General features: G+C 52.7%; 2 protein-coding genes across 2 annotated transcripts in view; one reads left to right on the top strand and one right to left on the bottom strand.

The window, feature by feature from the left end:
• The window catches only part of TBCD (tubulin folding cofactor D), a 129306-nt gene extending 110489 nt beyond the window's left edge, over positions 1–18817 (top strand). Inside the window, exons 25-40 of the mRNA XM_006886302.1 lie at positions 1453–1529; positions 1908–1989; positions 3629–3747; positions 4519–4610; positions 5088–5228; positions 5965–6048; positions 6184–6342; positions 6419–6557; positions 9347–9468; positions 11211–11288; positions 11515–11604; positions 11989–12076; positions 12914–13026; positions 14260–14344; positions 18332–18470; positions 18786–18817. Of these exons, the coding sequence (XP_006886364.1) occupies positions 1453–1529; positions 1908–1989; positions 3629–3747; positions 4519–4610; positions 5088–5228; positions 5965–6048; positions 6184–6342; positions 6419–6557; positions 9347–9468; positions 11211–11288; positions 11515–11604; positions 11989–12076; positions 12914–13026; positions 14260–14344; positions 18332–18470; positions 18786–18817 (1640 nt within the window). The remainder of the gene's footprint in view (positions 1–1452; positions 1530–1907; positions 1990–3628; positions 3748–4518; positions 4611–5087; positions 5229–5964; positions 6049–6183; positions 6343–6418; positions 6558–9346; positions 9469–11210; positions 11289–11514; positions 11605–11988; positions 12077–12913; positions 13027–14259; positions 14345–18331; positions 18471–18785) is intronic.
• Positions 18818–20111: 1294 nt separating this feature from the next.
• The window catches only part of B3GNTL1 (UDP-GlcNAc:betaGal beta-1,3-N-acetylglucosaminyltransferase-like 1), a 136892-nt gene continuing 134693 nt past the window's right edge, over positions 20112–22310 (bottom strand). Inside the window, exons 9-12 of the mRNA XM_006886301.1 lie at positions 21573–21708; positions 21241–21309; positions 20708–20782; positions 20112–20192 (exon numbers count right to left, since the gene is read on the bottom strand). Of these exons, the coding sequence (XP_006886363.1) occupies positions 20112–20192; positions 20708–20782; positions 21241–21309; positions 21573–21708 (361 nt within the window). The remainder of the gene's footprint in view (positions 20193–20707; positions 20783–21240; positions 21310–21572; positions 21709–22310) is intronic.

Raw genomic sequence — 22310 nt, 5'->3', positions numbered from 1 at the left:
AGGCAGTATGGTGCTTTCTCAAAAAGTTGTAAATAGAAATACCATTTGACCCAGCAGTTCCACTACTGGGAATATACCCCAAAGAAACCATAACTGACATCCAAGCAGATACATGTACATCCATGTTTATTGCAGCTTTGTTTATGATAGCAAAGAGTTGGAAACAACCCAAGTGGCCATTAGCAAATGAATGGCCAGAGAGGCTGTGGTGTATTCACACAATGGAATATTATGCTGCATTGAAAAACAAGCAACTAATGAAATATTATTCAAAATGGGTGACTATGGAGGACTTTATGCTGAGTGAACTATCTCAGTCACAAAAGGACAAATATTGCATAGTGCCACTGTTGTAAAACTGGAGTGACATCAGAGTTGGGGGGAAACTAAGGGGATAAATAATATATACCACATTGAAACAGATGAGGGAGAGAACTGTTTAGGGGGAATATATGATTAGGTATTATTGTCATGACAAGAGTGCAGAATGAAAGCTGCATAGTCGAGTGGACTGGAGGAGGGAGAGGATAGTATAACAATGAAAGGTGGTTTGGGTTTTTTTTTTGTCAAAGAGAAAAGTAAACTGGGGGGAGGGGTGGGCAGAGAGAAAAGAGCAAAAGTGAATGACTGGAATTTTTTTTTTATTTAAAGTAAACCAAAACCACCTTTAAAAAAACCCTCCCTAAAGAATGTTTTCATGGGGTCTGACTTTTCTGAGTGCCCAGCACTGTATAGATCTGCCCCTCACTACCCCTCACTGTCCCTCACTGCCCCATACTGCCCCACACTGCCTCACACTGCCTCTCACTACCCCTCACTGCCCCACACAGCCCAGCTCACATCCCCACTGACCATGGTCATAGGTAGTGTAGCCACTTCCTGAATGACTGTCACTGAGATCAGCCCATCAGACCATGCTCCATGGTCCTCTTTGGAGCTGCTGGGATCCAGATGCTTCCAGAACTCTGGTCTGGAGCCCCTTTCCATGTTCCTCAGGATTCCTCAGGGGCCTGGCTTGGGGGCACCCCCCTCGGCCTTTTCTAGGACTGACCGCCCGCAGCTCTGTGTTTTCAGAAATCATGAGACTTTTCATCCCAGAACAGACTTGGTGTTTGCCAGCATGTGTTAACTGAGTGAACTGGATGTCTGGTTTTCCTTGGGTTGCAGTGGGTGGAGCTTGGAGAAGGAAAGCTCACTGGGAGCTTGCAGATGTGATACAAGAACAAATGTTCCACAGTGTGTTTTTTCAAATGACTCCATTTCTGGCATGCTTGTCCTTCACGTGGTACAGGAAGTCTGTCTCCCTTTCCTCAAGGACCCTTCAGACTCATGTGCAGCTGGAGAGGGTCTGCTTAGGGTTCTGAGATACTGTCTCAGAGTTGCCGCTCGCTGAGATCTGAGGGTCTGCCTTCGGCGTGCCCTCAGGCGGGGCTTTCCTTGTGTCCTTGGCAGATGGCTGGCAGTGGTTGGTTGATGATACTCTGCGGAGCCTCCACCTCATGTCCAGTCAGTCCAGGCAGCAGATCAAGGTGAGGCAGCACTGGGCGTGACCCCGTTGGACTGTGCTTTTCAGAGGTCTGCATGCACTCAGGGTCTCTGCCTGCGTGCGTCAGCATGACGGATATATGCGTGGGTATGGCTAGAGTCTCAGCTCATGACCGTGGTGGGAAGTGACAAAAGCTGCCCTGGGCACTGTCCCCAGAAGTGCCTCTCTGATGCTCCCCTGCCCATGCACAGGGGTGCAGTGGCCCCTGCTTCAGACAGCAGAACCACTGGAGGCGCGTGCCTGGGGCAAGATGTTCAGTGTCATCTCATCCCTGTGCCCACACTCATGCCCAGCATCTGTGACACCCCGAGGGATTTCCTTCCTGAAGCATCGTGCACTCACAATCTGGTCTGTCCTTCAGGAAGCTGCTGTTGCGGCACTGGCTGCCCTCTGCACAGAGTACTACCCTGCAGAGCCAGGAGAGAAGAACCCTGCTGCAGTGGGTGAGTGAGAGGGGAGTGGGGAATGTTCTAGATGACCCTGGGATCCTTCCCTCCACCCCCAAAGGGCTCCTTCCCAGGGACAGCCTGTGTGGCTTGTTTCTGGAGCTGTCCACCCTGAGTACTGGCCCAGCAGCAGTAAAGACTGTTTTCTGTGCATGTATGTGCTCTCTGCCCCAGCCCTTCCCTGGACCACCAGCTTCCACAGGACAGACCATGCCACTTCCTTTAGGAGCTGTGGTCACTGGGGTGCTTTCCTGGAGAACAGGACCTTGTAGCAAGTCTAAAGGACAGATGACAGCTTCCGGAAGTGTGTGGGAAAGGACTGCCAGCAGGCGAGGCATCCCCCAAAGGCCTGGAGCCGCCCTTGTGGCCCCTTGGGGGACTGCCTGTGGCCACCCTTAGGTCTGGAGCACAGGGTGGCTTTGCTAGAATGTAGAACCAGTCCTTTTTCCCCAAGGGATTTCTTTATTAGGGAAATGGTTGAACCAACAACATATACAGTGGTGATGTCTTTGTACATTAGTCATTTTTCTCCCCATTTTGGGGAGAAAAGAATGTGTTTTGTTCCCTCGGCGTCTGTTCTTGCTCCTTCGATTGTGTTTTCCTGATCGTGACGCCTCCTATTTTTCGTGCTCTCTGCTCAATACTGTCCAGCTACGTCCTTCTTGCTCTTGAGTTTTTGTTCATAAAGATTATTTTACTGATTTTTATGGCAGAATGCTCAAAGTGTTTGTACTTGGATAGCATTTTTTTATGAGTGTTCTTCATGTATCAATATGTTTTTTTCAGTTAGTATTCTGTGTAGCTGTTGCTCTCATCATGCACCATTGCAGCAGTTGGATTTTCTTGACCAAGTATATAAGCTGCAGTTTATCTGATTTGCGATCATTTGGGATCCTTCATGTAATACCAGACCGTGCCCATGAGGATCATTTTTGTATTAGAGATTTCTCAGACACACACTCTCTCTCTCTCTCTGAATGTTTTGTGGTAGAATATGTATCATAATTAGCTTTAAAGTATATGAAAATGTTGTCACTGCATAATCTTGCATAAGCAGCCTCTTTCACGTCATTTATGTGAATGGGTCATGTTGTCACAGCACAGCCCTCCCCTTGACCAACTCTTCCTGCCTCTCCCGAGTCCTCGAAATCCCCCAAACTAATCACACCTTGAAAAACCAAATGAAGGACCATTTATTCGCCTCGTTTGTCACATTTATCCATCTACTGATACCTCTACCCCTGCTAAGGCCACGCGTGCAGCTCTGTCTCTGCTGGACCTCTTCCCTCCTGTTCTGCTCTCAGCAGCTCACAGCGTGCTAGGGCGTCCTTACCACACGTGATCTGCTTAGTGAAACCAAGGGAAACTGTGACCCATCCACCATTTATTCTTTTAACTCTCTTGGGCGTAATTTCTAAAGAAAGGAATCCTGCTGTCTGGCTGACAGGGCTCCTGTGGCACTGGACACCTGAACACAGTGTCAGCTGGCTCTCCTGGGCATCAGGCATCTGCTCCCTTGCTGAGGGAGCTCCGTGGTCCCTCCTCCCTGTGTGCCCTGCGTCTGCTCCCTTGTGGGGGGTTGGCGTGTGTGTGCACCATGGCAGCCATTATCCCCACACTCGATTTGGTCTCACAGATGAGCTGATACAGCGGTACCTGGCCGAGCTCGGGAGCCCTGAGGAGATGACACGCTGTGGCTTTGCACTGGCCCTGGGGGCCCTTCCTAGCTTCCTCCTGAAGGGAAGGCTGCAGCAGGTGAGGTGTCATTGAGCTTAGGGCTTTCAGCAGGGCATGCACCTGGACCAGCCTCCCGTGATGCCACATCACCTAGACCTGTGGCGACACATTGGACACAGGGCTAGGAAGCATGTGGGTCCACTCAGCCTGCATGAGGTCTCAGGAGAATAGATGCTCTGGCACCGCTCAGGATTGGATGTCTTCGGCTAGCTAGAGGTGGTGGCCAGAAACAACATCATATGCATTGGCGTCTCGCCTTAACTTCAGCACTCAGCTTTCAGTGCTGACACCCCCATGTGCCAGAGATGTGTCCAGAGATGGAGCTGACACTCCATATATGTGCAGTGACATGTACAGAGACGAAAATGATGCCCCCACATGACCAGTGACAGAGCTGACGCCCCACTGTGTCTAGTAACAAATGTGCTACAGGGCTTCTGGTCAGCAGAGCTCCCCTGTGTCTTCTTGGCCACACAGGACCAGAGTGGTGATAGTGCTGGTCTCTGCTCCTCCTGTGGGGCCCGAAATCCTCACTAGGTTTGCTGGACACCTGACTTTGAAGTGGAAATGCCTGTCAGCCTTCATGTTATCGAGAGCCAGCACCCTTTCCCCCTTGTGCTTAGTCTGGTGGGTGTGCCCATGCTGCCTGTGGTGTGGGCTGGGGGACCTGGCTGATAAAGACTGAGGGACAGCCTTCCTTTCAGTGCTGTGGGCCCAGCTGGGTGGCATGCAGTCCTGCATGTTCATGGGCTGGTCAGCTGAGGTGCTGACACTCATTTCCTCATCCAGGTGCTGGAAGGTCTGAGAGCTGTCACCCACATTTCTCCCAAGGACACGAGCTTTGCTGAGGCCAGGAGGGACGGCTTGATGGCCATCGCCAGGTAAGTCTCCTTCTAGACTGACTCCCCAGAGGCCTGGCTGCAGTCTCGCTGCTAGTCAGAAAGCCATGGCTTCTGAGAGTTGAGCGCTGTGGCTTCTGGTCCAGACTCGGAGCTTCTCTAGCCACAGCTCACGGGCGCTCACAGCTGCAACCGCGTGACTTCTTTAACGCAGAGTCAGACCCGGGGTTGCTCCTCTTGGGATTGTTAGCAACACAGGGAGGTGAGGAGTCTGTGTCACAGACAGGCCGGGCCCTGTGGCCAGGGTGTAAGGAGTCCCACACACTCCGTCCACGCCGAGGTCATGTGACTGCCGAAGGGACCTTCCTTCTGCTTCAGAACATAGAGGTGATCAGGGGCTGCTCATACTCGCTGTGTGGAAAGGGCGCTGATCTGCCCCGTCCTGGTGAGTCCCACTTAGGGACAGACTGGCGGGCGTGGTGGAATCACACCACTGTAGCTGCAGGTTTTCAATTTCAGAATCTGCCAGACAGTTGGGGTGAGCTCGGACAGTATCCCTGACCAGTCCCTGTGTAAAGAGAACGTCCCTCAGATTTACTCCACGCTGCTCAGCTGCATGGCAGATTACACTACGGACAGCAGAGGGGACGTGGGCACCTGGTGAGTACCCAGATCTGCGTGGCTTCCTGTCCTGTGGGTCTGCCCAGAAGTTAGCCCAAGGGGAAGGTCAGGGTCACACAGACATTCTCCACCCAGAGAGACCTTCTTCTATCCCGAGAGATCTCTCCATCCCAAGAGACCTCCCTCCATCCCCTGAGAGACTTCACCCCGAGGAACCTCTCCATCCACTCTGCTCCCTGAGGTGGTCTCTCCATCCCGAGAGACGTCCTTCCATCTCATATGTGCCCTCCCCCTGTGCCCGCCACGGGTTGTCTCACAGTCTCTGGTATGTATTTCGGTCACGGGCTCTAGAGCCTTGAAACTGTCATTTCTTTTGACCTTGTGTGACTTCCCTTTGTTTCTGGATTCCCAGCGAGTGCCCCCGATTTGTCTGTAGAGTCCATTTGACATAGTGCATCCAGTGAGACCCCTTGGAGTAAATTGTCTGCATATGCAGCGAGTCCCTTCTGACTCATGAGCTGTAGGATCCAGTCCATCTGAGGTGTTTCTAGTCCTGACGGTTACTGGAGCTGAGGGCTGCCTCTCCCTCCTATGGAATGGGAGCCACTGACCTCCGCTTTACAGCCTTGGCTGTGGTGTCACCACCTGACTTTAAAAAGGGGAGGGATCCCAGATTGCTTCTGAAAAGAGGCTGGCGTGGCAGCAGGAAGGAGCAGGGTGGAACCTTCTTGCTTCACTGGAGGTTTTCACCTGGCTCTGTGTCTCCTCCCCCCAGGGTGCGTGAGGCTGCGATGACCAGTCTGTTGGAGGTGACACTCCTGCTAGGGAGGAACCGTCCAGAGCTGATCCCAGCAGACACGTGCGTGCAGGCGGCTCCCCTTCGGGCAAGGGTCCATTGAGGGCATGTGGGGTGTTCCCCTCGCCTTGGTGCACTCCTGGGAATTGAAGGACCAGCTGTGACTGTGGTGATGCCCAAGGCCTTATCTCTCTGCAGCTGTGAGCAGGTCCTGTGCTGTGTGGCCCAGCAGGCCAGTGAGAAGATTGACCGAGTGCGTGCCCACGCTGGCAGCGTGCTCCTGACGCTGCTGCACTTCGACAGCCCCCCACTGCCCTACGTGCCTCACCGTGAAGAGCTGGAGCTCATCTTCCCAAGGTGCTGCATGTGGACCTGTCCCTGTGGTTGCCTGTTCCCACCGGCCACCGCACTGACCACCCTCACTCGCCTACAGGTCAGAGGTGTCCTCTGTGAACTGGAGTGCCCCATCTCAGGCATTCCCACGCATCACGAAGCTCCTGGCGCTCCCTGCCTTTCGCTACCATGTGTTGTTGGGACTTGCTGTGTCCACCGGTGGCCTGACAGAGTCCACAGTGAGTGAGGACCCTGGTTCCCGCCCTCCAGCCACAGTTTCTCTCTTAGGAGGACCTGTTCGTTTGGAACAGCTCACAGGGCCTCTGCATATGGTGGGCATGACTGAGTCATCAGCCCCAGGGGCAGAGATGAAATTTGAGGGCCATCGGAACTGTGATATTGGGGCTGTATTGTACCTCCTGAACCTTACGCCTCCTCATTTTGGGGAAGGAGGGCAGGACTGTTTCCTGCTGACCGAGAGCAGGGCCATGGGGGTCATTTTCTCCTCTGAGCCTCATGGGTCTCTGCTCCTGGCTTACAGCGGTTTCTGCACCAGCGCAGTCTCTCTGGGCATTTTGCCTGCGTGTCAGTGTGTCCATCCACCCATGTATCCTTTTGTCCATCTGCCCATCCATCTTCCTGTTCATCTATCCTCTCGTCCACCCGTCTACTCACCCGTCCACCCCCTCACCTGTCCACCCCTCCATCCAGCCTCCTATCTGTCCATCTGCCCTTTGTCTGTCCGTCCACACATCTTCCTGTTTATCTATCTTCTTGTCCATCTGTCCATCCACCCACCCATCCGTCTGCCCAGCTTTCCTTCAGTTCATCCATCTATTCTTCCATTCACTGTCCGTTTGTCCATTCATCTATCCATCCTCCTGTCCATCTATCTGCCCATCCATCCATCCATCCATCTGCTTGCCTATCTGTCCATCCATCCATCGGTGCCCTGCTTTTTCTGATAGTGCCACCCCTGTGGGCTGAGCCCCTCGCTCTGCCTTCCTGTCGGCTTGCTCCGTGTGGTCTCACCACTCACGGCATTACACGTGCTTGGAGCTGACCTGGCCGCTTTTTTTCCAGTCCTGCTTTTCTCTTGCCTTCTGGCTTTTGTCTTGTTTCCACTGTTGCTTCTGTCTTCTGGTCTGGCGTTTACAGACTCCATCATGAGCCTCTCTTGGGATAGCAGATGGGTCGAGGCAGTGTCCTGCATGGTGGACCAGGCCACCATATAAGTGCCCTGTGGATGATGTTCTGCTACTCTCTTGTTGTGGAGCTGGTGGCTGCTGGCCTTCCTGCTCCTGTCCCCATGTCTCCTTCAGACTGTCCCCCCAGCACCCAGTCCCTTCTCAGGATGTGCAGGTCCCTGCCAGGCAGGTGTCCCTTTGCCTGTGAAAGTGGTTATCCTTAAAGGTAATAGTGGGGACAGCTTTTGGTTTGATGGTCATTCTGCACTCAAAGTGGCATCCACTGGCATCCAGCCTCACGGTCACTGCAGTTACTGTGCACACTTCCTTGCTTGTGTCTTTCTTCACTTTCCATAACTCTTGGGTCCTGATAGGCTGTAGTCTCACAGTGACATGCGGAGTAAGGCCTTTCAATTATTCTGTTTGGGCTTTGTCATTCATTGAGATGGTGGATCATGTTTTTGTCCATATGGGAGCCTTCTGTCTGCAGAGGTGGTCCCTGGTATCTTGCACTTCATGCACCTTACCCCTCTCCTGCCTGGCCCCATGCTGCACGCCAGTGCTCTGACTTCTTCTCCTCCTATTTCCCTCTGAATTATCCAGATATCTTCACCACTTCCCCTTAGATAGTTACAGCCCCCACTCCTTGATATTTCAACTCCATCTCCTCTACACTTTGCCTCCAGATACCTTCTAACCTCCCCTCCCCATATCTCCATCTCAACTCCGTATCTTCACCGCTTCATCTGCTGTTGGCCAGTTCACTTTGACATTCACCAAAAATTCTTAAATCTGTTTCTTTCCCCCCCACCTGACTGTGATGACACTAAGGATGTTTTTATTTCCTGCTGTGTCCCCTGGATGCTCCTCCTGTGATTGTGTTGTGTCCTGTCTCGTCCTTTGTGTCTCTGCAGTTAGGGGACGCTTGGCCTTTGCTTACAGTTGGGGTGGCATATTCATCCTGCTCCCAGTCTTGGCTCAGTTGTGAGATGGGGTCCTTCATGGACACAGGGAACCTGAGTCATGGGAGCCCTGCTTTGCGCCAGTGCTTGGAGTTTGCGGCCCACTTGGGTGACTACCTGGAGAGCGTGGGTCAGAACTGGAGCTGCAGATTGCTCCTCCTCTTGCTGGTTCCCCCCAGTCACTGTAGTTCTGGGTCTAGTGTCACAGACCCTGGAATGCGGCTGCTCAGCTTGGCTCCCAGCTGCCTCAAGCCCTGCTCCACATTTCCCCAGGCCAGCTCTCTACTGTGCAGGTGTTCACCCAAGTGTCTGTTGTGGGTCTGTATTACTGAACTGCCAACACAAAGGGTTACATCAGATCCCTCGCCTGCTCCACAGGAGAAAGGTGGGCCAGCTTCCGTACAGTTTACTGCCCCTTAAAACCCACCAGAGGGTCAGCTGTGGTCGTTTCTGACTTGGCACTACATAGTGACAACGGCTTAGGGCCTGGCTGTGTGAGTGCCTAGCCGCGCACGTCTGTGGTGGGTCTGGAACCCTTACTCCTGTGGCTGCAGTCTGAATGTCCATCTGTCTCTGGTAGGCCTTGCAGAGCCTCAGAGAGGGGTCATGTCATGAAGGGGCATCGTGGCCTCGCTACTCCCAGCCTCTACCCACATATACAGATTCATGAGAGTGACCCCTGGGACAGGTGGTGGTGGTTTAACGGTGACCATTATGACAAATTAGGGGTTGTGAGACTGATGCTGGTGACCACTGTGCTGGACACTCAGACTGCTGGTGCTCACAGCCTTCCCTGCCCTGCAGGCGGTGTTGGGGCCCTCTTGCCTGGGCCAGGTGCCTTGTGGCCCCTCTGGACGTGACATCATGCATCTCTTTCAGGTGAGGCACGCGACACAGAGCCTGTGTGAGTACGTGAAAAGCATCCAGGAGGACCCGCAGGCCATGGGGTACTTCAGCGAGACCCTCCTGCAGATTTTCAGGGACAACCTTTTAAATGACAGGTAGGTGGAGGAGACAGGTCACTTGTAGGGGGAGTCTGTCTGGTGGGGCCTGTGCTGGGCAGCACCTTCCTGTGGTCAGCCTCAATCTCACCTGTGTGGGGAAGAGAGTGGGAGCCCATGATGCTCCAGGCTGGCCCATGAGGCCCTTCAGCAGGGGGAGGCCAGTGCGCAGCCTCTTCTGTGGGCTCTGCCCGCACAGCACGCTGGCATAGTTGGTGAAAGGAGACCCCTCGGTGAGGTGGGTTGACGTGACTGTGACAGTGGGCGTGGGCATCATGAGGGAGCTGCAGGGCGAGCAGGGTTTCTGTCTCACACTCAGAAGGTTGGTCACTCTTGTCACCACAATGGCACAGGTGACATCTTGCCAGTACCTTACTGTTCAGGTTGTGCCAGCTTCATGATCTTCTCTGAAATGAAGTCGTTTTAGCTCTCCGACTTTGTTCATTTTCCCCTCAGAAACCTTTTGGCTATTTTTCAATTTTTTTTTTTCTTGTATATAAATTTTATATGTGTCTTGTCAATGCCTACAAAACATCCTGCTTGAGTTAAGATTGGATTTAGATAGTTGTGACCTTCTTATTCAGTTTGGATAGATGCTTGAGTCTTCATAGAACAGGTTTCCCTCATCATGTCAGGCTCTGTTGCCCCTTTATTTGCATCTCCTTTCATTTTCTGGTTTTCAGTGTGCAGTGTTTTTATTGTCAGTGTGTAGAAGTAAACTTATTTTCAGTGCTGGTCTCATACCCTCTCTCCTTTTAAATTCACCTTTTAGGTCACAGTCACTGTGTTAGCAAGTCCTGCGGGTTGTGAGGTTGGCCGTGATTTTGCGTGCACACGGTTCTCCTTTTTCTGGTCTGCTTTTCACTTTTTCTTGCCTGATTGCACTGGCTGCAGCTTCAGTGCATGTTGACGGAAGTGGTGAGTGGTCCTCCTGTTGGACTTTGGGCCGTGGAGGGACTCAGCCACTGTCCACTGTTAAGTCGTGCTCTGACCGTAGGTTCACAGGTGCCTTTTGAGGTTGAGGAAGCTCTGTGTTTCTAGAGTGTTTATTATGAAGGGTGTTAGGCTTTTGTATTGAAGGGAACATGTGATCTTCTTAATATACTAAATTACATTGATTCCATTTTACATGTTAATTGAACCTGATGTTAATCTGTTGTAATATGTTTAGAAGTTTGACATATTTGTTGATGAAGAATTGGGCCTCCTGCTGTTCTGGACTGTCCAGTCTGGTCAGGGTAATGCCAGTGAGTGGCTCAGTACTTTTCTCTGAATTTCTGGGAGGTTTGTGACAGCCTGGGCCTGGAGTTTTCATAGTTAGAAAAGCTTTTTGTCCTTAGATCCACTTCTCTGATTGATACAGGGTTGTTGAGGCTCCTGAATGAGCGTGAGTGAGAGAGGGTTCAGGAATTTATCTGCTTCAGCAGAAGGCCATTTGTTGTTGCTTGGTGTGGTGGCGTCCACTCTGAGGCAGGACCACACCACGGTGGCCTGTCTAGCAGCCTCCTTACAGGGGCCCTCACTGGCCTGGCTGCTGCAGTGTCTCTCCTCCAAGTGGCCTTGTGTCCAGATGTGCCTGCATGGGAAAGCTGGGGCGTATGTCAGGGCAGAGTGCTTGTTTGTGGTCTGAGAAGATGCGGAGGAGCCCCTGATAACTCCGAGTCAAGTCCTACTCACAGCAGGACACACAGTGCTGGACCTGGAGTGGCCCTTGGGCTGGTCTCACTGCTTGTCTCTCACAGGGTGTCTGTGCCACTGTTGAAGACACTAGACCAGTTGCTGGCCAATGGATGCTTCGATGTCTACATGGCAGAGGAGGAGTGAGTGCTGCTGGCTGAGCTGAGTCACTTGGGCCAAACCTGGAGATAGGAATGTTGGGTGGTGGGAGTCGGCCGGGTGCTGGGAGAGGTGGGCAGAACAGTAGTCAGGTGACCTTGGCTGAAGAGAGGGCATCCCCATCCGGATAGCTGCAGCTGCCCCAGAACCATGGCTGCCACGTAGGACCTGCACCCCCAGAGCATGTCCCCAGTGACTGCTTTTTTCCAGCCCTCCCTTTGCCATGAAGCTGTTGGCGCTTTGCAAGGAGGAAATCAGGAAGTCCAAAGACGTGCACAAGCTTCGGTCCAGCATTGCTGTGTGAGTGAAATGTGTCCCCTGCTTGGGACTTGGTCAAGGGTGGCAGGACTGGGGTGTGAGCCTAGCCTCTACTTTCCTGCCCCAGTGAGGGCATGGGAGGTGGCAGGGAGGGGTATATATGGGGCCTGGTTTCCACTGGGATCTATTTCACAGATACAGACCCAGAGCCCAGGCTAGCCGGGAGCCCCTGGCCTCTGGTTGGTGTCCACAGACCCTCCTCTCTGCCGGGTGGGTGGGGTGGTCAGGTTCGGGGCTGAGAAGGGCTTTGGGGTGGACGCTTCCCTTGAAGGATCTCCTCCGGACCCCAGGAGTCCACCACCCGGTGTGCCCTGGCTGCCCCTCGGCCTCAGTGGCTGGTGCTCACACGCAGTCCCCTTGCTGCAGGTTCTGTGGGATGATTCCGTTCCGGGGGGAGCTGAGGAAGAAAGTGCTTCTCCAGCTGCTGCTGCTGCTCTGCCACCCATTTCCTATTGTGAGTGTGACTGCAGAGGCTGCAATTACAGAGACTCGGGCATCAGGGTGACAGAGCACTGATTCCTTCATTAGCTGGGCTTACCTGGTGGTGCGTCCCAGATGGGTGGGGGGCATGTGTGTGGCGGGGTGACTGGCAGGCTCTTTGGGGAGTGGTCCCCAGCCTTTCTCCAGGTCCATAAATGACTCTGGCTTTGCTTCCGCCATGGGGCAGGCACGGGAGACCATGTGGCTGGGAGATGTACACATTGACCTTAGGTCCCAAGGAAAAGTAGGGCAGGTCCTGCAGATTGCACCTCAGGCCACAACCACATGACACAAAATACAGCCCACGCCCGAGGTCATGCTCAGCGCTGATGCCACCTCCGAGGTGACAGCCTGGAGGTTGGAACTGGGATCACCTGGTTGAGTGGAAGCTCATGATCTGACAGCAGGGTCCCCACACTGCGTGGTCTGTATGGTGAGCCCTTCCCTGACGGATGCTGCATTTCACCCTTGGTTTCTGTGGCAGCAGCTCCCAGAATCCCACTCACATTCTCGTGTCCCTCACATGCCATGTGGAGTAGGGATAGACCCCAGTCTCCTTCAGCAGCCATCCTTAGTGAGATGATGTCTCTCAGCTCGCGAATGATTTAGATTTCAGGGGTTCATCTAGAAATTGCTTAGGATTTGGGCCTTTCCTGGACCAGGGCCAGAGTTCCACACATTGTCAGCAAGCTGGGGGTACACCTTTCCTGCTGGATCCAGAGCTGGGTTCCGAGTGTCCTGCCCTGGAAACTGATTCTGCCCTCCCAGGCCCCTCTTGTATCTCCTGCTGACACCTCTGCTTATGTCCCAGGTCCGCAACACTACGGCCAGCCACCTGTATGAGGTGATGATCATCTATGGTGAGGAGATTGTGGGCCCTGAGGCTCTGGATGAGGTCATGGCTGTGCTTGGTGAAACGACCTGGTAAGTTTGCAGGGCCACGCTCACAGACCACACTCTCACTCCTGCTCCCAGAGAACTCGCAGAGACCATGCTCACAGACTATACTCAGAGAACTCGCAGAGACCAAGCTCTCAGACCACACTCAGAGACCTCCTCGCAGAGAACTCGCAGAGACCACACTCAGACCTGCTCACAGAGGATTCGCAGAGACCACCTTCCCATACCTGCTCACAGACCACACTCAGAGACCTCCTCGCAGACACCACGCTCTCAGACTATGCTCAGAGAGTGCTCATAGACTGCATTCTGACTTGGACCCAGATTGGCTGCTTCTGGCCATCAGCTCCTGTCCTGGAAGTTAATCTTCCTCCATAGAGGTGGTTCTTCCTTTCCCCTGACTCACCCCTACATTGAATGGGTACCCCCTTATGAACATTTCTCGCCCATGTGGACAGCTTGTCCCCACATGGATGGTCATCTTCCGCGTGGACTGCTCACTGCTGTGTGTGTTACACCACCCGCCCCTCTGCCTGGCCAGTCTGAATAGCCTGGAGGGTTGAAATGTCCTGTCTCTGTCTGAGGATCCAGCCTCTTACCTCTGTCAGTGTCCCTGCACTCATTTTCTGTCTGGGATGCTGTGGGCTTCCCAGGGGTGCTCTAGGCCCTCTATCTCTGCCTCTTGGGGTTTGTTGCTTCTGTCTGTTTGGAGCTCCCTCTGCTGTGGACAGTCCTGTAGTTTCTGGACCGTTGCTCACTGTTGGTTTCTCGTCTGACTGCTTGTCTCTAGACATTGTTGGTTTGCTTCTTTCCTTTTGTTTTCTGCATCTTCTCTCCTCTGAACTACTACTCTGTGTCTGGACATCTGACTCCAGATTATGTGTCTTCATGGTGGACAGTGGGCCTTACCCTCCCCACAGCCTCAGCCTCCTATAGCCCCTTGCCTGGTGAGATTACCATACTTGCCTCTGTCCCCCAGCTCTGTCCACCCCCTGTGCTTTGCAGAGCTCTATCCTCTTCAGGATTATAGCTAGTCACTCTTGTGTCCTTTGTCAGGGTTTCCTGAAGGGGGGAGGGACATCCAACACTGAGACCCCCAGTGACCCTGGTTAGTTCATAGCTTTGGGCTCCCACTTTAGAAGCCCAGCTCACAAAAATCATGGGAAGCTTGCAGTGCTTTGGCTCTGAGCTGACCCATGTCAGGGTTGCACGGTCTGGGGAGGGTCTGTGGTGACTGGGGCTTCTTTCTCCCCTCAGGGACACTGACCTCTTGGTGGTGAAGGGACAGCGGAACCGCCTGTGTGACCTCTTCCAGGTGCCTAGACCCCAGCTGGTTTCCAAGGTCAGTGCTTCCAAGTGGCTTCTGGGGTGGGGCGTGTCTGACCATCTCACAGGTTGTCTCTCAACTTGTCCCTGACGCAGCCCATGGGGTAACATGTCCACCCAGTGAGTGCCTGAGACCCAGGGTCTCATCCCAGCAGCCTTGGTATCTCTTCCCTAGAAGACAGGGCTAGAGAGATTAGAGGCGTGCCCTGTCACTCAGACCCACATTCTCCCTGGGCATGCTTTCGTCCACTGCTGCTGTCAGGGCCCAGGGGTCTTGCCTGCGTTGTCCTGAATGGGGCCGGGCACTTCTGGGCTTTTTTCATCATGTCATTCTTGTGTCTATTTTTCTCAAGATTGCTTATCTTTTTATACTTAATCTGTGGGGTTTCTTTGTTAACTGCCTGTGCTTTTTTGTTTGTTTCGGAATCCGCATATTGCAATTTATCTTTCCATGTACTGCAAATACCCTTTTCTACTTAAGGGGCTGTGCCTTTTCACTGTTTAATGCTATCTTTTGATGACTAGAGGTTTATGAATAGGTTGCAGAATTTTCCGTTTTATTTTTTTTATTTAGCCCTGCTTAAGAAATCTTTGCTTATGCTAAGATTATGTAAATAGTCTTCTGGTTTTTTTCCCCAAAAGTTGTATTGTTCTAGAAAACGTTTACATGTAACTTGCTAGCCCCTGCAGTTTCTGTCTGTGTGTGTGATGAGTCTGATGTGGGGGGTGGAGGGCGTCTGTCCACTGCTCCTCAGTGATGGTATCACAGAACTAGAATGTGAGTGTGGCATCTTCATCTAGGTCTGTGATCCATTTTGGGTTAGTTTTTTGAAAGATAGGAGCTGTATGTCTTGATTTGTTATTTATTTTGCTTGTTCTGTCCAGTTGATCCTGGGCTACCTGTTGGAAAGACTCCTCTCTCCACTGAGGTGCTCTGCTCCTCTGTCAGAGATGAATGGACTGTGTCTGTGTGTGTCTATTTCCTGGCTCTCTGTTGGTTCAGGAAGCCATTTTTCTGTTCCTTCCCCAGCCTTCCATTGGCTTGGTCACTGGAGCTTCTTAGTAAGATGTGAGGTTGGGAAGTACCAGCCCTCCAACCCTGTTCTTGTGTCTTGTGCTGGTGATTCCATGTAAGTGGAGGAAATGGACCAGCTGGGGGATACCCATCAAATAACTTGCTACGATTTTTCATTTGGGCTTTTCTTTACAGTGACCTTGTCATGTGTGAGCAGACTGATTTGTCTGTCCCCTACCCCATGTCTGTTACCTCTTTTTCTTGTTTCATTGTATCATCTCAGACTTTGAAATACAAGATAGAAAAGGCGTGGTGTGGGGACTTGCCTGTCTTGTTCCCAACCTCATCAGGCTGGTTAGCGTAGGTGTTCTGTGAGTGTTGCCAAGGTGAGGAATTCCCTCTGTTCCTGTTTGCTGGGCATTTTTATCATGAATGAGTGTTGGATTATGTTAAATGTTTTTTCTGCATCGACAGATTTGATGATAAGATTTTCTTCTTTAACCTGGCTCTGCCAGCCTTGAAACCTGGACTAAATCCCGCTCGGTTGTGGTGCATACTCATTTTTCCTATTTTGTTTGTTTCTTTTTAGTTCAAACTCTTTTTTTTTTAAACTTTTCTTGAGACTTTCTATGAACGGTATTAATTGATCTTTCTGGTTTTTATTTTTCATTTAATCTCACCGAGATGTGAGAGCATATCTCTCTGTGACTTGGAGTCTTCAAATATGTTAATGTATTTATGGTGCAGAACAGGACCTGTCTTGGTGACTTTTTGAGAAGGACGCCATGTCCAGCTGCTGCAGGGTGAAGCAGTCTGAGGCTGTTAGATCCTGTGATTGGTGGATCTCTTCAGTTCAGTTAAGCCTCTGCTAATTTTATGCCCACCAGTTAGTTCTCAGTTTCTGACAGCAGGGTTTTGGCATCTCCAACCACAATAGTGAGTCTGTCTGATTTTCTCTGCAGTTCTGTCTGATTTTGTCCTGCATATCTTGACACTGCTAGGCACATGCACACTGAATTTCTGGAAAAGTGGTCTGTGTGTCAGTATACAATACTGTGTTGTTGTCAGGGCCACACCCTCACGTCCCTGCTATGCTCGGGCCTCTTGTTTTAGTCACTGGGTCAGTCCATCTCAGTCAGGGCCTCTCTTTCTCTGACCCTCTTCCACCTTCCTCAGCATAATGTCCTTTTCCAGATACGAGCCCCTTTTGATAACATGCCCAAAGTGTTTGACAGCCTTACCACCCTTACCTCCAAGGAGCACCCTGGTTAACTCTGTCCATGACATACGCGTTTGCTTTTTTTGGCAGTCCATGGGATACGCAGTGCTTTCCTGCAACACCACAGTTCAGAGGCACTGGTTCTCCTTTTGTTTTACTTAATCATTGTCCAACTTTTAGATGCATAGAAAGAAGCGGAAAGACATGGCTTGGATCCAGTGCACCTAAGTCTTTAAACTGGCAGTATTGCTCTTTTGCTCTTTAGAGAGGTCCTTGACAACATGTCATTATATAAAGCTCATCTGTAATTAACCCTGATGATTACCTGTCTGAAATCTGTGTTGTCTGAAGTTACTGTAGCTACTCCAGCTTTCTTTGCTTAGTGCTGACATTAAAGCCACAGCTTTCTCTCTCCCTCGGCCTTCCCACTGTGTAGACAGGCGCCCTTGGTCTACCAGAGCCAGCATTCATTCCGTCAGCAATAAGTACTTCACCATACGCGCTGTTGGGCTCTTGCCACTGTTGATACACAACGTGCGTGTCTTACAGACAGTAATGGCTGGCGGTTTTTAAATGTCTCCTGACAGTCACAGTCCTTGATGGGGTGGTGTGCTGTCAAGTTGGATCTGACCCATAGCTGACCCTCGGTGGGTTCTGAGAGGCAGTAAATTGCATGCGAGGAGACTGCTGATCCTTCCCTCGTAGACCAGCTTGGTGGACTTGAACCACCTGCCTTTTTGATTGCAGCGAGCTTCTTACTGGTACGACACCAGGGCTCACTGTATTTGGACTCCTCACATGTAAAGGGATTATTGCCATCATTGGATCAGTATCAGCCATGTTCGTGCCTGCTGTCTAATCACTGCCCTCGAGCTTTGTCCTTTAGTCTTCCTGTGCCTTCTCTGCTTTTAATTGTTTCCTGTGTACAATCCCTTGAAAACATAGCCGCTCTACTTCTTTGAGAAATTGTAGAGGTTGGCTGTAATTGTCTGTGGTAACCACTTTATAAACAGTAGGGGGACCTAAATCCACTTCGTCAGAGCTGCTCTATTGAAAGCTGATCTTGAATGTGTCAGGTTAGAGTCTGCAGTTGTCTGGGTTGTGAGACAGGGTGAAGGGAGAGTGCTCCTGGGGGCGACCTTTCAGTGTGCGTCTGAGCCCCTCACATTAGGTGAGGGCGAAGCCGGAGGAGGGGGGAGGTCTTCAGGCTGCACAGTGAGAGCCTGCTAGGTTCTCAAGGCTGGGCCTGCCAAAGCTTTCCTTCTCAAGCCGCCCACACTCCTCCTCACAACTAGCATGCTGCCGTGTGCGCATCAGTGGTGACCTTCTGGACCAGCGTGCGCTTCTTCCCACTTTCTGCAGCACAGACTTGCCCACCTGAGAACCTGACAGATCCAAGAAGGCATTTCCATTTCTCCTGTGGACAGTGTGATGCTGTTGAGCTCTTTCAGTGCTGGCCTACAAATGGGAGCCTCACCATGGCTGTGTTGCTCTGACTGAGACTCAGCTTCCAAGTTCAGCATTTCATATTTTCCTCAGGGAGATGCAGAAACATAAACGAGAAATGAGCCCTCAGCAGTGTATTGGTCATGTGGCCTCAGGTCACCAGAGAATCGGGCTCAAAGGCAGTTTCCAGCCCTAATGCAGTCTGTGCTGGTTCTCATCACTGGGGGAAGGAGGGCCCTCGGGGGGGGTCTCCATACCCATCACACGGAGTACATTCCCAAGCACTGAGTGGGCTCTCTCCCCCACAGCCTGGTCCCTGCTAGGCACATGACCTGGAAGTGGAGTGTCCAGTCACGCCACCTGGTGCAGAAGGGCCTGAGGAGGAGGAGCCGGACGCCATGGTCAGCGCACAGTCTGGGGTTGTGTGGGCCCTGCTGCAGTTCACTTGGGGCTCCCATGGTGGTGGGACTGCCACATTGTTCCTCACATTCCCTAAGCCCCAGACTGTCAGTGTTCTGTCTCTGTGGAGACATGAATGCACTCCAATAAAATCATGCACCAGACAGGCTCCTTTATCCGTCTCTGACTTTGGTACTAGGACCAAGCAAGGCCAGCCATAGGGGACAGCGTCATACAGGCCCCAAGGCCAGGACGCCACTACCATCCCCCCAAAGATGACAGCCTTCCATGATACTTTATGCATTTAATTTTATAAACTGCATTTCTTCAGTCCTTAAGCATGACTCCCTCATGAGCAAGGGCAATTTTCCATTTTAGATGAAAAGAGCAGCAAAGTCCCAACTGACTGAGGTTATGAGTGCTGGGGCCGGGGTCAGCCTGAATGAGTTCTGGGGAAGCCCGAGTCCATCTCACTCCTGGGTTACCTCAGCTTGTCAGGGGGCTGGGGGATTGCCACCTGGGGAGAGGCCCACCTTCTGAGGGTGAACGCGCCCTGTGGAGTCTGAGAAGCATCTCTTGAAGATGCAGATCACAGACGGTTGGAGCACAGAAGGAACCCCAGGAGATGACCGCAGGGCAAACAGTGGGAGGAGGAGGTGGTCTCCACAGCAGATGGTGGGATGCTTTGCTGTCAAAAATCAAGTCACAGCATGAAAACTGTAAATACAAGTCCGGAGAACCGGCCTCAAGTCCTAACCCAGCCTAGCAGGGACCCTGCCTGGTGAAGCATCGTCCAGTGTGGACTAACGTTCTACAGCGAGGCACAGACAGACACACAGTTGTGGGTAAGTGTGTGCATTCTTAGCGTGGAAAAAAAGCCAAGAATGGCAAGAGGAAAGCAGGAGACAAGATGCAAAAAAGTGTGTGTGCAAAGAGTAAACGCAGATGTTACAGAGACGGCTCAGAAGTCAGGGGCCACTGCGTACACGCCTGAGCTCGTGAGTCCTGCACATGACAGCAAGGTTTCGGTTTGCTCACGGTGTCGGAGGGGACAGCACCTGACATGTGCATTCAGTGACACCTACACAAAGCCAAGCCAAGCTGGCCTGGGTCATGGGCAGGCTTTCCCCGTTGGCACTCTATATAGTCATCCTGCCCACGACCAGTGCTCCTAGTTGGAGAGAGAAAGCCTTGGACAGAAGGCTTGTGCACCATGAGGTGTCAGACTCCCCACTCGCACGTGTCCTAGAACTGACAGCTGCAGGTTCCAGTCAAATCCATCTGTCTCTGCCATCAAGTCAGAGTGGACTCATTGCTGATCCTCCGTTGGGTTTCTGAAGCTGTAAATTACATGAGAGGGAGGAGACTGCCCATCTTTCTGCCCTGGGGTCGCTGGTGGATTTGAACCGACAGGCTCAACCTTTGGGTTAGGGCCCTAGATGCCCCTGAAATGTATGTACCTGACATACAATGAAGGCTTTCACTTTTTCACTTCACTCCAAGAACACGGGAGATACAGTAATAAGTGTCACAGCCCCAGATGACCAGCTCACAGTCCCCAAGAACATGGGGACACTGACAATGTGGGTCACAGCCTTGATGACCTGTCACCCTGAGAACATGGGAAAACTGACATGACCTCAGTCATACACCCTCATCCTGCTGCCCAGGCCGAGTCCCTACCTGTGTGGCACTGGGGGCCTGTCAGCTGAAGTGGAAGAAGTCTTGTCCTTCCTGCAGGTGCAGGGACTGAAGATTGTCCTCAAACACGCCCCCAGTGAGGTCCTGTGGGACAGCATGTTTGGAGTCATCCAGCCCCTCTCTACTGCACAGCTAACCTGAACCCCAGGAACATCATCAAACTGCACCCATGTCAGGCCAGTGTTGGCACTGGGTGTCCATGCACCACTGGCAGCATGAGTCTGACATTCCTGGGGGCTCGGGGGCACTACAGGGGATGGGCCCTGCCTCCCACAGTGAGGGTGGCTCCTGCAGGGTGTGGGCAGAAACCAGAGTCAGCAGCCTTCACCTGCAGGCAGGACACCACGGGCTGGCTGTGCTGTGCTCAGGGAGGCAGGGCAGGCACTGTGATGACCACCCAGCTCAGGACAGTGTGTGCACACATGTACTTTAGGACTCGGAGTGGGGTGTGCGTGTGTGCACATGGGCGTGCAACAGCCTGGCCACGGCCTGGTAGCTCTGTCCACTCTGAGGTCCACATAGACGCAGCTCATGGTGTCCCCCATAACCACCCATCGTGACCCCACAGTGTCCCCCCCTCCAGGGCCAACAACGCTCACCAGCTTCACGCAGATGATGAAGGGAGGCTGGGCATCTCGGAAGTGCAGGATCGGAACCCGGGGCTTGGGCCTCTCCTAGAGAAGCAACCGACGAGTCAGACAGGTGGCTTCCTCACTAGCCACACAGAACGGGCCCAATGCAGGAGGCAGGTACTGTGGTCAAAGGTCTTTGGGGGTGGACAGACCAGGACCCAGAACTCAGGAATGGGCCCAGAAACCAGAAACTAGGTCCTATCTAGAAATTGGGACCTAGAACCTGGGACCCAGGGCCAGGACCGGCCTCCATCGACTGCTTGCTCCCCCCATGAGGAAGCATGGGCCCTGGGGGAGAGGTGGTGGGGATCCAGTGTCTGGATATGCACGGCAGACATAACTTGCCCAATGCCTCCCCTTGACCCTGCCACCTGCACCCTCAGCAACTGGGTGTCACCCAGCACTTTTTCAGGGGGAGGGGAGGGGCTGAGTTGGAGCCCTCAGATGGCCCCTGAATGTCCCCAAATCCTGCCCTCAGAGAAGGCTCCACTCGCACACACCTGGGAATCCTCGTAGCAGTAGAAACCCTTTTTGACTTTGCGTTCATCAATGTCACAGAAGGCTACAACCTGAGAAAATATAGGATTTTCACAGCCAAGGGCGTTCATGGAAGGGCCACTCAGTCTATACAGCCAATGCCTACTCCCCACATCCAGGGACGGGCAGACGAGAAATTCCCACATACCCGCAGCAGACAGGTCATATGTCTGTGGAGTGACAGGGCCAGTCACAGGACCCTGCGGGAGCAGGAGCCAGACCCCTCAGCTTGAAGGAAGAGGGTGGCGGGAAGCTAGCTGGGGCTGGGCAGTGGGCGGGCAGGGCCAGGTCCCACCTTCTGACGGTTGGCGGCTCCCAGGCTGCGATAGAGCCGCCGCCCCTGCTTGCCAGCATTCCAGATGGTGAAGGCCGTCCAGTGGGGAAGCACCCTTTCTTCTAGGAAGCGGACACGGAGGGTCCAGATGGTACCCCTGTGAACAGAGGAGAAAGTGCATGGCATGGGCAGTGCGCTTGTAGCCACCCCCAACCATGAGACCTGGGATGACCTCCCCCCAGCTTGGCCACCAGGCCCTCAGGAAGCAGTGAACAAATGGATGAGTCAAAGGACAGATGAAAGGATGAGGAATGAATGTGACGTGAGAACTAACAGATTAGGAACAAGTGAGTCTGTGAATGAATGAATGGATGGAAGATCTGGCAAACAAGTGCCACCTGTGACACACACCTGCAGGGTCAGCCCTGAGCCTGTTGTCCCCCTGAGCTCACTGTCCCCCTGGGCCCCTTGTTCTCCCGACCTGCCCTCCTGCTCAGCAGCAGCCTAGGTAGTGGCCACAGCAGGGGAGGCAGGATGGGAAGACTCAGATTCTAGGGGTCCTCATTCTGGGAGGCCACAACCTGAGGTGCCCTAGCCCATGCTCAGACCACGAGGTGAGTGCAGTCAGTGAGACGAGATCCTACCTGTCCCCTTCAAGTGCCCCCTGTGGGATTACCATGGACTGGATGTCATTGTTGATCTGGATTCTACCTGTGTTCCACGTTTTCTGGCATGTCCGGGATCATCCATACATTTCTC

The sequence above is a fragment of the Elephantulus edwardii genome, unplaced genomic scaffold (genome assembly GCF_000299155.1).
Source record: "Elephantulus edwardii isolate Elephantulus edwardi_28Jun2011 unplaced genomic scaffold, EleEdw1.0 scaffold00048, whole genome shotgun sequence".
NCBI lineage: Eukaryota > Metazoa > Chordata > Mammalia > Macroscelidea > Macroscelididae > Elephantulus > Elephantulus edwardii.
Note: the sequence above shows the minus strand (reverse complement) of the source record. Positions and strands in the feature narration are given on the sequence as shown.